General features: G+C 38.9%; 1 protein-coding gene across 1 annotated transcript; it reads right to left on the reverse strand.

Annotated features, from left to right (window-relative positions):
* Positions 1 to 750: 750 nt before the first annotated feature.
* On the reverse strand, positions 751 to 14347 carry LOC140231642 (uncharacterized). The gene is made up of 5 exons (XM_072311791.1): positions 14209 to 14347; positions 12886 to 12981; positions 10867 to 11079; positions 3743 to 3815; positions 751 to 2871 (listed from the first exon to the last, which is right to left on the reverse strand). Exons 2-5 carry the CDS (start codon positions 12900 to 12902, stop codon positions 2842 to 2844), a joined length of 333 nt encoding a protein of 110 aa, XP_072167892.1. The 5' UTR covers positions 12903 to 12981; positions 14209 to 14347; the 3' UTR covers positions 751 to 2841.
* Positions 14348 to 15855: the final 1508 nt, after the last annotated feature.

Consider the following 15855-nt stretch of genomic DNA (forward strand, 5'->3'; position numbering starts at 1 on the left):
ATCCATAGATCAAGTACACTCTTCTGATTGACAAAACCCCAAATATTCCTTTAAAATCATTGTGTATACGAGATATTTTCATATTAATTTTACAGAGGTAATGCAAATGCTCCCTCTTTTGAATATTGGGAGGTATTTACCTTCTCCCACTTCATTTCCCCGCTTGATCTCCCTCCGTAAATGAAAAACTTGCTACATTTCTCTCATAAAATTTGCTGCCATTTCACCAAGTGTATGCCAGATTGCTGCATTTCAATTTTTAAACATTCAAAATCTCCCTCGACTGGGAAGGGAATATACCCCCCCCCCCCCATATGACCGGTCGCGCCCTTGTCAGGTGCCCCGCCATACAGACTCGGTATACTTTTGGGATTGACAATTTTCCGCATGTTCCACAAAAAAAAGTGCATCAGTTCGTTTCATTTCAATTCAGAAATGCCAAAGCTCCGTCGTGTTGGAGGGTATATTATATATATATATATATATATATATATATGAAAAAAAATATATGTATACATAATGTATATATATATATATTACATTCTATTTATTTATGTATATATGCATGAATAAATATATTGTAAGATATTATATATATATATATAGATATATATATATATTACATTATATCTATTCATGTATATATATATATGTATAATATTCAAGAGGATGGGTGGTTACCAATACTGAACAAAACATGATTATATTCCTTTCTCTCTCTCTCTCTCTCTCTCTCTCTCTCTCTTGTACATGTATTACAAACCAACAGAACGACAAAGAGATGACATAAAACATCAGCCTCTAATTAATTTTTGTGGTTGACTGATATCACACTTTCGTGAAGACTGCCTAATGCTGAATATTCCTTTGCGTTTACGGGTTATTTATGTTCTATAATCGGGTGCTGTTCGTTATTCCATATCAATGGCAATTCTGCTGTCAACAATGGTACTTCGTTTGAATGAAATGTATTATTATGATATTGATAAAGATGAATTTGATCATGAAGTGCTCTTCCCTCTAAAGTGACGGAGTCCACATGGCCATGATCCAGCCAATTAGAAGACGTCGACAGAATCTGGACCTGAATACAAAGGTGCGTATCCATAGGTAGGTATCATAAGTTTCAATATATCTCAAATGGGACTCACTGTATGTTACTCTAATTTTCTCTAATGTTTTTTCTTATTCTTAATTTGCTTGCACTATACAGCTAGAAAGAAATCTTATTTGATACTCTTGCGTTTTCCCCATCATTCTGTAATATGATGGCAAGTTTATTTGGACATGTATCATTAAGCGTAAATAGTTACAAAGTCATGTCCATTAGCAGAAAAGAAAATCATGCAAGATTATTGCTGAGAATGATGAAGCAATGTTTAAAAAAAGAATAGAAAATCTGAAAATATAAAAGAATGTATGTACATTGACCCATATGTCTATAATGGTATACGTAGATTATTTACACAAATTTATTGATTAATTTTGTACATGGGACATCACAAACATGGTGCTTGTAATGAGCCTTTTATGGTCACGCTGCGTTTTCATAACCGTCGCGGGTTTGATGCTGAACAGTACTTACAATAAACACTCAGTAATTTTCTATCCAGCCATCATATTTTTGAGTCGCTTTGCACGGAATAACAATGACAATAGTATTAATTATATACTGAGTAGACATTAGATTTTATAACGTACAACAAATCCATTCAGAGTGCTCAAGGCGCTCACATAATGTTCACAAGAAGTAGGCCTCGGATACGCCTATACACAAGCGGAGTCTTAGAACTACCCGTGCAGTTGAGCATCAGTAAACATGAAGATATTGTAATAATATGTAAGATGTAGCAAATACATTTTGACTCACAGATAATTTCTTGATAAGTGTCAAGGATAGGCCTAAACATTGGCAAATGACCGGGATGTAATATACACGTGTAATATAAAGGCAAAAGAAGTACGGAATCATCCATTTCAAGTGGAGGTTCAAGAGTACTGGTAAGTCAACTCAGGTATGTCAGAAGACGATTCAATTGTGCGTGAGAATTATAGTTTGGCTTCCAGACCATGGGTCCGTACCGTATGGTTTTGCCTCCCAGAGTATCAATGCCCTCTAGCGACGAGAAAAAAAGTGTGAGCTGGCTTCGTCACCACTGAGGGCGCCTTTTGTGGAAGGAACTGCTGTGGTTGAGGACCACAGAGAGAACTGAAGACTATTTTCGAGTTCGGTGGTAGGGACTACAGTTGGCTATGGGATCTGTCGACCAGACTGGATTTTTAGGGGGTACAATAAACTTGGGAGCGTGGGTACACCATGGTTATGATAACTATAGTGATGGAATGAGACTCAGGACTTGCCCGGTTCGGATATCCGAGAACCTCGTAACGAATTGTGTAGCCTATATAATACAGGGTTATCACTGATCTCAGTGTAAAATACCCACACAGTCGAAGAATCTCAACTGATGTCGACCGTTAATACAGATGAGAGTGCGCTTCGCCGCACATTTTTGCTGACAGGTGGCTGACTGGTGCTATGTATGCTTTTTGTATGTCGGTGGGCAGCGAATGACGATAATACATTCAATCGGACCATCCAATAATCTTTCCCAATACGCTACCGATATTTAAGCGTTACATAGAATAGATCCAATGTCGTTTAATGTGAAGATATCGTGCGTAGAACTCTACTGTTACAACACAAAATGCAATATTGTAATCAAAGTTAATGGCTGTAAATGGATGACGGGTCATCTTGTCATAAGGTGTATAATGCTCTCGATGTGCAGTCACAGCTGGTCTCGCTTGGTGGTGCCACAGCTAATGTTACTTTCTCCATCACCGTTCTCCGACAAATACAACAATGTCCTAGGGAAACAGAAAGAAATACCAGAACCATTGTTATTGATTCTAGTAATTTATGAAAGGGATATAGTGCAAATACTCACAATTCATCTACGTCACTCCTCCATCAATTTGCAGAGATTATAGACTCAGCATATCATTGTACTTGGATCTCAAGCTTTGAGCGGGAAAAAACTGAGACTATAACGTATGTCTTGACGTCACTCAAGACGCCATTAAAAATTATGCGAATAGCTATTTTTTTTTTTTTTTGCAGTACGTTCTTAAATGAAACGAAAAATTGTAACTTGCTTTCTCAAGAGCAACATGACTGGATGTTGTTGGAGCAGTATGCAGGTAGATTAAACAAGTACAAGCAAACATCATCAGGTGACACACGCAGATTGAATATTATTGCATTACATCGATAAACATAACTACATTGAATCGTATTTCATGTTCCAACATGGCGACATCATAAAGATGAATTATCCACATGTGACTGTCAAGTACCACTCGCGAAGTTAATCATTGCACGAGCCGATCAATTCCTTGGAAATGTGATATTTTTGTGTGTTTTTATTGTATCGTAATGATGATTATACGATGGTTCATAATATAGTTTCCATACCTGCAAAGACTGCGTTTGGTGAAGTTATATGAATGCTTACATTTTTGTTAACCTTAATATTGTTTGTATAATGATCCTTAAAAAAAGACGCCTGAAAAACTTCCAAAGTCTCAGCGAAGTGTCGAATTTTGGCACTGATAAGCAACAATACGTTCTATTGGGGCATGCACAGTGGATTTTCGTTTTAAGCTCAGGATATGCAACAGCTAAAACCATGCAGTCAAATAAGCAGTGGTATTACTTACAGTTCTTCTTATGGCTTACCTGACACTTTCTATTACCATGGGTGGTGGTGGTGTGGTCCGCCGGGATGCGGATATCCTGGAGTGGGATGATGCTGTAATGATCAAAAAACGTATGGAGCGTGAGATACAGCTACGTCATCAGTTGTGTCAGTCTCAGTGAAAATCAATCTAAGCTTGAACCATTTTCTCAATAACTTTGACTTTTTCTCAATGCTATAAGCAATCTTAAGCTCAGTGTCAATGCAATGGCAATCATGTCCATAATGATAACAATTTTACTCACAGATTTAACGATAATGATGATATAGTATCTACCAAATATGTCAAGAATCACCATCAAATAGACATGTGGGGGCCAAGAAAAATAGCAAACACAGATATCATTTCCTCTTCTCCTGTGTGAACTTCCTCGTAGACATTCATCATAATTCCTCAGCTATTAATTTTGATTGCCAAGTGTACGTTATTACTCAAATGGCTAGGTCTTCGATCTGTATACTAGTATACGGTCACACGCTTTTGAACATGTAGGCCCTACACTCTTAGAAAAAAAGGTTCTTTTGAGCACCATTAAATGGTTCTCAGCACTGTCACAATAGCGACACCCTTTTAGGTGCTCGTGAGAACCTTTTCTAAATGGTGCTTGTCGGCACCTTTTGCAAAAGGTGCCCATTAGAACCTTTTTCCCGATGAAATGGTGCTCGTGAGTACCATTTAAAAGGTGCCCGTGGGCACCTTTTTGACTAAAGATGGGCACCTTTTTGACTCTTTTCAAAAGGTGCTCATGGGAACCATTTCATTGGAAAAGGTTCTAATTGGCACCAATATTAAAAGGTGCTGACAGGCACCATTTAGAAAAGGTTCTCACAGGCTCCAAAAAAGGTGTCGCTATTGTGACAGTGCTGAGAACCATTTAATGGTGCTCAAAAGAACCTTTTTTTTTTTTCTTAGAATGTAGTATGTGAATTGATGTCTGTGTATTTTTTGGTGTGTTTCACATGCAGTGCTGGTAAAGTGCTTCACTGGCACCATTCTTAAAGGTGTACATTACCTATCTGCATTGAAAATGTGCATCACAAACTCATTTGAAATGAAATGAATTCATCTGAATTTCATCTCATCAGTCAAACATACGTTCAAAACATGTATATTAGCAATACATCAGCATATCATAAATTATCATTGACACTGACAAAAAAAGAGCAAGGATAACACACCCATGCACACACAGTTTCACAAGCATGAATACATGTACATGACATTCACCAATATTTTTTCATGAAACATTACTCAATAACTGAAAACCATAGAAATTTGCTTTCATAAATTCGCAGAAATGTATTTATTCACCTTCACTTTTACAATCTAAAGGTGAGCTTTGTATTTGTCATATTATAATCTGTCAAATATTCTTAACAAAATATTTTCATTTGTTCACTAATTTTTTTCCACAATATTTGTCATTTGTGTACCGAGCAGTTCTTGAAACACCATCACACATCTCTGTACAGATGATATGAAATAGCAAGTGGTGCATCAGGCTTTTGAAATACATAACAAAATTTCTAATTCTCTGTGAAATAATTCCTGCATGGATGAGATACAGTAACTGTGTAAGTCTTAAGATAGGCAGAAGTCAAGTACAAATTGTACATTACCTGCTTAAGCAGTATGAGGAACTTTCTCCACATATTTGCTAGTTTGTTCGGTGTTGTTGTTTTTTTTTCTTTTAACGCATATTTGTCCTATAAAAGCAACTACTTGACAAAGGGCAGGAAAACAATTCCATTAAACAGGACCTTTGGTATTGTCACAGAAAGCATACATTACATTGCTGGTATGATACTTGGGATAGGATAAGCTTTACACTTCTTCACTTCACTTCACTTCATATTCATAACGTCGAGTACTTTAATTAACTTATCTTTGTATACGAGTGACCTTTTTTTTTTGTTGTTGTTGTTGTTCTGCAATTTGAAAGCACCATAGACACATCTATACAACTGCAAATACAAGAAGAGTATCAATTCAGGTTAATCATGACTTCTCACAATTTACAGCATGTCCTACGAAAACACACACAAAAAAAGAAAAGAAAAGAAAAGAACACATTGTTTTATAATGAGAAGGATAATAAGAATCCAAAGGGGAAAAGAGCTAGTATACCACACCCACACAGTTTCACAAACATGAATGAACAAAATTCCTCGACCATGATCTAAAATATATAACATGGGGAATCGATAAAAATTTGAAGAGTTTGATAGCAAAAACCGATAAGTCCATTTTTGAAGATTTTGAAGTACGGTCTCTGTCATAATGTACAAAATGATACCTTTCAAATTATATATTGGTTACTACATATAAAGGTACACTTTTGAAGTTATGGCCAAAAGAAGCAAAAATTTTCTTATTCTCTTTATTTTTCTTGACCTTTAATCGCAAATATCTCCATTTGGAAAATACGGACTTATCGGTTTTTGCAAACAAACTCTTCATTTACGCTTTTTTTTTAAAGCAGAGCAACAAATTCATTAGAGTAAACTATATACAATGCAGGCCTAATGCTGAGGTTTGAATTTGCTGTCCTATAACCTGCCTATGACAATAATATGTTGTTAATAGCATTTGTCATTTTGTTCACCAAATTTGCCAACAGTCTTTTAAACACCACCACCACGTACATGTACATTTTGTATTTCTGCAAAAGCAATATAAACTGGTGATAAGAGGTGCATCAGTGCTTTGAAATAAATTACATAATCTATAATTCTCTACACTAGACGTAATTCCTGTATGGGTATAAATGCAATAAGTTTCACCAGTCTAGGTGCAAACTTTAAAAGTGTGCAGAAATCGACCACACAATGACTGGAGAAGTATAAAGAGCATTTTCCGTTTGTGTTTTTAAAGTTTAGAACTATGAATGACTCCACTTCTCAGATTGGCATCTGGTCTGATCTTATGACGTCTACCCCCCCCCCCCAAATACAGTTGATTCAAAGCAGTTAAATGCAAATTATAGTGAAACATTATCACTGGTACATTGTAAGTTGCAAATACTGTATTGGGATCATAACAAAACATATGTGACCCTCCATCACACAGACCAACAAAAAGTCGCCTGACATGAATATTTGGTTGACGGCAGATTCTGAAAGAGCAGCTATAAAATACACTATAAGTCAATGCAAACGGACTTACTTACCCTATCTACATATTTCTCAAAGGTTTTCTCTGGCAGCATCAGTGTTTTTTCTTTGACTCAGCTCATTCTTGGCTAGCGTAGATTTCTGGTCGATGCTGTCAACGGGCTATCAGGCTAAAATTGTCATTCTGATCGATGTATTCTTTTGGTCACCCAGCTCATTCTTGACTAGCCCATCGGTTCTGTTTGATGCTGTCAACGGGCTAGATCACAGGCTGTCATTCTGATCGATGTATCGTCTTAGCCACACAGCTCATTCTCGACTAGCCCAGGGTTCTGGCTGATGCTGCAAATGGGCTATCCCGGGCTCTTATTCTGATCGATGAATTCTTGTGGCCGCCCAGCTCATTCTTGGCTAGTGTTAAGCCTACGGTGTTCTGGCCGATGTTGTCAACGGTCTGTCACGGGCTGTCTCTCTGATCAATGTAGAGTCTACCTTTTTCCCTAACCGCACCAGCGACCCAAACACGTACGTACTGCTTCATCGTCCCGGCCAGAGTTACTTGTTCCCTGGTTTCTGTGCATGTTGGTGTGTCCACTTCCCTGATATATGAATTGAAAGATACAATAGACCTACACCGCGTTAATAAAACAATGTCATTGCTATACACATGTAATTCGATAAACAGAACACGGCACTACATGACGTGACTCCTCACTTAGAACAAGCCTGAAAACATACTGAAGAGATTTTGACCTAACAGTTATAGGCCTACTGCACTGGGCTGTAGACAGACCTCCATTGGCTCTATTAAACGTTAACACTGACAGTTATAACTTATAAGTTATAGAACAAATTTCCTTATTGCATGTAGTTCTAGACGGTATAGACCTTACCCCGGGGCGCTCCTTGTACACAGTTATCTTTGCGTTCGGCGTTTGGGCTATGTTTCGAAGTTAGTAGACTCTATTTTTAATAGGCATAGAAATGTTTATAAAATGGGTTCAAGAATGTAGCCAATAGGAAGCGCTGAAATGAGACACACCTCCTTCCTTTACTTCAGTACAACTGCACTGCCTGTAATCCTATGGTAGATTGCCGATCGTCTGTGCGCGCGGCGGCTCCTTTGATGAATTGCATGCATACGCGTACGCGCTGTCAATCCTGTAAACAACTTCTAGTTCGGGCTGCCGGCCGGCCGGCCTGTCTTCCCTTGTGTATAACATATGTGGCGTACGTACGTATACTGTAGCTATACGTACACTTTGTACAGTACAGTAGACCAAGCGTTATGGGACCGGACGCGTACATGGAGTCACTTTGAAGAGCAAATCCAACGATTTAGCAGGTTAATTCTCACGCCGTTTTCAGAGTATGTTGTCTAGTAGGCCTATATGAGGAGTCTATATCAAGTCTTTAAGGTAAAGGGTGCATATTCTATGTAAAATAAGTAAGTTTTCATGCGGGTGTCCTGAAACCCAACCCCCATTATACTTATACTGTATGTGCGGGACTTCCGCGAGTGCGACGTGCGTAAAAGTTTGGGACGAACATCTTCGGACGTCTTGACCCACAAAGGTACGTGAAAAACGCTGAAAAATGATGTTAGTTTTCGAATTTTCGACCCATTTTATAAAACAAATGATGCACAGATTATTTTCGTGGCGTTAGTGTAGGCGTAGCTCACTCTCGGGTATTTACAATGTAGTGCAACATGCACTCGGCTTCGCCTCGTGCATGTTTCACAATTGTAAATACCCTCGAGTGCACTACGCCTACACTAACGCACTCTATCCTGTGCATCATTTGTATACTAAACCTAATACATGCATACCTCCATAGCTAAGTAACTTAGCCCGGCCCAGTCGCTGTAAAAACGTAACAGCCATGCTCCGGCCCCGCACGGCGTCTGTTCGGGCTAGCCCATGAGCCATTGCTATGCCAAATTTCTACTTGTAAAGTGTCAGGCCTAACATGTTATTGTTAGATCTGGATCTACTGTACCTGGTAAACATTACACAAGATAGCAGCTTCGATCAAATTAGATCTAACATTAGGATCTAGCTAACCGTTAAAGGTTAATCACTGACTGAAAACGAAACTGAGTCTGAGTGATGTACGGTACCTGATGAATCTAACAGAACACGTAACATTCTAACTAACGCTAACGCTAGATTTTGTACCAACGAATGTCATCTAAAAAATGAGATAAAACCACATTAAAACTAAAAATCTTACCTCTTCTCCTAAATTTTGATGACTGCCATCATAGCGAAAATGGAATTGACAGCTTAGTGACACGTTTCCAGTCCACTTTGTCAAAATTAATGTCTAACGTTACCGGGTGCCGTTCATTATGGGTGTGATGTGTTTTGTGTACGTGTACAGTAAGTGTAGCCGTCTGTGCTGCTATGCTATGTTCTATGCTGCTTGCATGGGTATTGCATTGGCACTCTGCCGCTATGCGGTGGTAGGTTTGCATAGGCGCAGGCAGACAGCACAGGGCTACATATAGCCGCGGCGCGTGCCGCCGCGGTTACATAGTCCTACAGTGCAGTACTAGTATGTGTACGTTTACGCGTACGCATACCTGATCGAGCGCTAAAATAATGGTGGCAGCTGTCAGTTGGCACGCAGCCAAGAGAAGTCATTAGTCTACGATAGATGTACTTTTTATTATCACAGCAGTAGAAACACATACAATATTTTTGTACCAATACCACAGTTTTGGTGATTCTTACATCTGGCATTCGAATATACAGCAAGGGGAAAAATGAAAGTGGACCTAGAGATATTGTTTGACCTGCAGGAGTACCACAAATAACACTCGGGACTGGGTCGCATACTAGCAAATGGTGACGAACGGAACCATTTCGATTGGGAACCATTTATAGGTGCTCATCGGAACCATTTTGCGAGAACCATCTGATGAGAACCATTTTGGAGCCGACGAGAACCATTTGAGAACCTTTTTTTCTTAGAGTGTAAAGTGTTTATATTGAGAGCTGTCTGTTTTCTTGCTTCTATTTTCTAAGACCTCAAAGACGTAAAGCAGTTCAGGGTAAGTTGTCACGTGAAACAATCTCCTCCTTGTTTTCGCTCCTTTCACAGTCGGTAGGAGGAATAGTTCGTGAAAGTATAAATCATGATAGAACGAGTATGACTAATATTGCAAAATGAAACTAGTCTGTAAACCAACATTTTGTTGCTCAATTAAATGCAGTATGGTAGCAATAAATATTGTCCTCCTTTAAACAATAACAACAACAACATCAAACAAACAAACAAACAAACAAACACATTGACGATACAGCGGTGTACGTGTTAACAAACTCGGCATGGTGCAATGCAGAATGGAATTTTACAGTCAATGACAGTATAAGAAAACAAAGAGCAAACACTTCCTGATTGCAGCTTATGCTATGTTTACATCATGACCCCGACGCTTCACGGCGGCCACGGTGGCCCGTTTGCCCGTTTGCCCGAAACGTAGTGAGCCGTGGGTAGCTAGGTTGGATATTACACCCCCCCCCCCCACCACCACCACCAGTAATCTAGTCTTGTTTGTTTTAGTCCTCATGTACTACACATATTTCCCGTCTCGTCCCGCTACGGACCGCCTCCAAGTCACGGCCTATAGTATGTGCTGACACGTTTTGTTGCGTTCACTCCGTTTTACTACAGCTTACTTAGGATTCTCACCAGGGTATTGCCATGACAATTGTTTTTTGACTGTTTAAAAATCTGACACGACATCCAGGGCAATCACTGCCTGTCACGTTTGCCCATACATCCCGTCCCACCGCGTTGTCTCACATCCATCCCGTTATGTCCACGATGGCCTGAAACGTGGTTGCCGTGGCCGCCGGGAACATTAAAGCGTAGCATTAATACACTGCAACACACTGGGATTAGAAAATGATTATACAGAAAAGAACGAAAAAGGGGAATATAGGCCCTACACAGTAGCGGAATAATAGATTGGATTACTCACCGGTGGATGATGTGGAGGATGATGCGGTCCGTGATGCGGCGGGGGATGGTGGTGGTGGACTGGGGGAGGTGGAGGGTGATGATGGTGCACAGGCGGAGGTGGGCATGGTGGGTGATGGTGGTGGTGGTGGTGGTGCGCCTCAGCTGCGTAGTGATGGGCGTCTGCTTTAGCACCCGCTGCTTCGGCACGATGGTGGGCGTTGTGAGCTTTTGTCTGCAATTAAGGGAGAGAAAATCAGCATCATGAAATTGATTTTGCAGAAAGGACCATAATGTCGAAACCAACAGTTATTAAAGTTTGAAGTTTTCAACAAACAAAAAGGTATTATCTGAAATAGTTCGCTGAAAGACGACTGCATGATTATACTCACTGTGCTATAAAATTGAAATTGAAACTATACAGATCGAGTGTTTAGATATTAGATTAACTTTCTGTGGTCACCGAAGAAGCAATCATACTCATATCCTACTAAGGAAGCGGCCACGCATCGACAGCCCGTAATATTAATTCAGGCTGTAAGTTCTGAGCTTTTGGGGTGATTACAGCTTCTGTCACAACAGACCTGAATCGAAGACCTCGCTATCAAGAGTGAATTTTTTATCCACTGAGCCACAGGTTCTGTAAGCTATTATTCCATTTTGGAATTTAGGACCGGCGTAATGCAAGAAAGACATAGAATCGACCAACATTTATATTGTGTACATTGTCAAACATTATGAGCATTTGTATACAGTGGAAAAAATATGCTCACGACTGCATAAAATATCAGCTATTATCATCATTTTTATGTCATCAGGTGAATCAGTGATCGTACTAACAAAAAGAAGAAGACAATTTTCGACTGTTTATCTATAGTAGCGATTATCACAGAACTATCATTATCTTAGAACTGCTTCTTATTTGTTTTGATTTCTTAACAACTTTCCATTTCCCACATAGAAAAAAAAAATAGTTTGGTGTATATAAATGTACTCAGCTGATTTATCTGCCCAAGATCTATATTCAACACCGTTATACGTTAATGATTCTTGTCTATAAGCGCCGATCTTTTTTTATTCTTTACCGACTGAACGACAATATGCCCGGCATCGACGTAAATTAATACCGATTGCCGATCAGTTGCGATATATTATGTGCATTCGTACACTTTAGTACATGCTTGTCATATACTGTTGATAAAGCTGTTTTTTTTTCTTTATTCTCTTTATACTCATTAATATCCAAAGTCAATTATGCTTGGGGCCTGTTTTGTAGATTTCAGCAGCAAGTGGGGACTCTAACGCGTTTTGTGTTTGTAACATATCCGAGAATGTGTACAGTGTGTCTTTCATATTTGTTTTATTACATTGGTTCAGCAGTAATTGTGGGGTTATCACATCATGTCATCGTTTTACCACGTTCCAAATCAGGAGAACACCTTTATATCAGGTGAAGAGTTTTAAGGTTCGTCACTGTGTGTGTGTGTGTGGGTTTTTTTTTTTCTGATAACAAATGGGCGTCGCTAATGTATGAACAGTCTTTTGATGGCACTGTATCCTCATGTTTGCTTTCAGTACAGGGTTCATGACTGTCAGAGTCTCCCAACGGGTGAAAAAATCCATAACGAAGTGGAACAAATATGCAAAAAAACAAAACAACAATATTCTTTCTTTTCTTCGCTTCTATATGTATGAAATTTACTAATCCCTCTCCCCTCCCCCCCAAAAAAAACCTAACAAACATATATTTAACACTCCTAACGTAAAACTAATTACGCTATACAACAGTACTGTCAGCAACATTTAAATGGGAAGCAGTGTGTGAGGCGATACCATAATCTTAAACGGGTGATATTCGTCAGTCTGAAGGTTCGTTTATCCGAAAATGAAATGAGGTTCTTTATTCGTTAAGGTTCGGTATTCAATTGCCAGTTTGTTTGATCTTATCGTTTTCTTTCCCTGAAACTAATTCGCTAATGGAGAAGAATATATCTTTAAATGGAAAGCTTGAGTAGGGTGTGTGAGTTCATGCTTATCTTACCTCGAGCCGCATGGCATGCCCAAAGTTCCCCCTCAACATCTCGTTGACAGCCCTGTTGTGCAGGTGCTCCTCTCGACGCTCTGCCCGGGCTTCTTGCTGAAAATAATTAGTGTATGGAAATTGATTGGTGTTGTAAGAAAACAGATTACATTAACCCACAAGACAATCGTTTTCAAAATGGCTTCTTATATCCCCCTTTTCAGGTAAATGGCACGCATGCAAGGCGACCAGTAAGAGGGACAAAAATTGTGTGTCGTGGAGAGACAAAGATGTACATAAAAACTGTCAAATTTCATACGTAGGGGGGCCTACATAATCTACTACTAGTAGTATATAGGTCTGATCTATACAGGTCTGTAAAAGGGTCGAAAGCTTGACAATAAGTGAACTACTGCAACGTCTGCTAGCAGCTCTTCTTCCTCCTTCACGACTATTAAAGGACAAGTTCACCTTCATTAACATAAGGATTGAGAGAATGCAGCAATATTAGGAGAACACATCAGTGAAAGTTTGAGGAAAATTGGACAATCGATGCAAAAATTATGAATTTTTAACATTTTTGTGTTGGAACCGCTGGATGAGGAGACTACTAAGGCTCGTGATGTCATATGAGTACAACAGTATAAAGAAAATGTAAAGAAAATTCAACATATTTTCATTTTTTTCGCATAATAAAAGAGCACTTGACTTGCCTCTTTCTAAAGGCAATGGGAATAATATTTCCCATAACATATGTCAGTAACGAGTCAAGGGAATGTGTACTTTTTTCAAAAGATGAAATTTTGTGAAATTCTCTTTATATTTTCCTTATATTGTTGTACGCATGTGACATCATACACTGCAGTAGTCTTCTCATCCAGCGGTGACTGCACAAAAACTTCAAAAATTCATAACTTTTGAACGGATTGTCCGATTTTCCTCAAACTTTCAATGATGTGTTCTACTAATATTGCTACGTTCTCTCAATCCTTATGTTAATGAAGGTGAACTTGTCCTTTAAATCAAAAAGCAGCATCCATCACGTATGAGGCCGAGCCCACTTCACGTTATGTACATATATATATATATATATATATATATATATATATATATATATATAATATTATATGCTTACATAGGAAAACGGAAGAGAGAGAGAGAGAGAGAGAGAGAGAGAAATTATGCTTTTGGTAGAGTAGATTGATAGTATAAGTAAGACAAAAGTGGGCTAGGTGGTAGGCATCAATTAACAGTCAAATTAATAGCAGGTGTTATATTTGTTAACATGTTTCAGTGCTGTTAGAAAATAAGAAATATGCTAGCAGTATTTCAGTGCAAGCTTACCCGGAGCGCCTTATTCTCCTGCTTGTGATGATAATAGGCCATCTCAACCAAGACTGATTCCGATCCAAAGTCTTTACCTTGTAACGCTGAAGGCTATCAAGTCTTTACCTTGTAACGCTGAAGGCTGTATATCTCTTCGCCTATACCCAAGAAGGGAACACAACAGCGAACTGACAATCCCGTGATAAAAATTTCAATATTTATCAGTTTCCACCCACCGCGATTAAATAATGTTATCAATACATACTTCCGTCATAACCGAAATTATCAGGAGGGATCACGAGTGCTAAGTATCTCATGGCAAATATCAGGTGACGCGCGGTTATCCATCTGCACGTGATCGCACTCTATGACGTAGAGAGTGACGTCACAACACTCCGTCGCAATCTCGACCTGGTACGCGGTCATAAAGTCAGCCATGTTGTTTCGCACAACTTCTGACCGATTATGTGAGTGGAAAAAAAAAGGGGGGGGGAGGAGCAAGTACTAGACAACAGACAAACAGAAAGAGGATATCATAAAATGTAATGACGTGTATGTACATTGTCACCACCGATATAATTCAGACAGTTTTGGCTATAAGGCAAATTGGATTACCTGACAGCCTTACAGCTGCTTTTACATACATTTTTGCAAGTAGTTAGCAGAATCATTCCATAAAATGCATGTCTAATCTATGTATTTCTTTTTTGTACATTCTGTTGAAAAAGGTGAAAATGAAATTTGAATTGAATTGAATTGAACTGATCGAATTATTATCTTTTTTTTGGCCTCTTTGTTGAACATCTTGGCTACGAGGTACAAGATTTTTGTTTACATACCTTAAATGAGATCAAAATCACCACTACTCTATGATTGTTGTTGTCACTACTTTTATTTTTCTCATTCTCATTCTCATTATCGTGTCTTTATTTTTCTATCATTATGCTATATAATCATAATTAGTATAATGAGTTACACTATTAGTAGTTCAAAGCATTCATGGTAGTAGTACACCGTATACAGTGGCCGAGACAGGTCCTCGGGGAGGGGGTGGGGGGGGGGGGATGGGACATGATTTGCAGTTCAGAGGAGATCTCAATAAACAGTATGTTCAAACTCTCCCCCCCCCCCACATACACGCACACACACTCACCAGTCATTAAAACAAAAGTTTCTTAATTCGAAACCTGGGGGGGGGGGGACGATTGTACATACCATCCCTCCACCTTGTGAGCTGGGGACGCAAATCCCCCCCCCCACGCCCATGTACACAAATATAAACAAAAAGCAATATCCAACAGTGACAAAGAGAGTAGTGATTAACATGTCTTGCATTGGTGGTTTTTGTCATTATTGTTTCAGTCTCCTTTTCCCCTTTCTTTATATCACGTCATCGTTATTCCGTTTAAAAGTGGTATTAAAGAAAATCCTGTCGGTGTGTATAGAAATGCATGATTACCGATAACTTAGCACATGAAACGTTAAACCAAACAGACATCTGACTGTCGATCGCAACTGAAATGGACTTTGTAAAATAGACCTAATAGGTATGACGTGCTTTAGTGACGTCGTTCACGTAACCTTCGCCAGTAATAAAAAGAAGAAATTACCATTTAATCTTTATATAGATATTATTTGTGTGTACATTATGTATGCGTGTTTGTT

This window comes from Diadema setosum, chromosome 8, assembly GCF_964275005.1.
Source record: "Diadema setosum chromosome 8, eeDiaSeto1, whole genome shotgun sequence".
NCBI classification, from domain to species: Eukaryota; Metazoa; Echinodermata; class Echinoidea; order Diadematoida; family Diadematidae; genus Diadema; species Diadema setosum.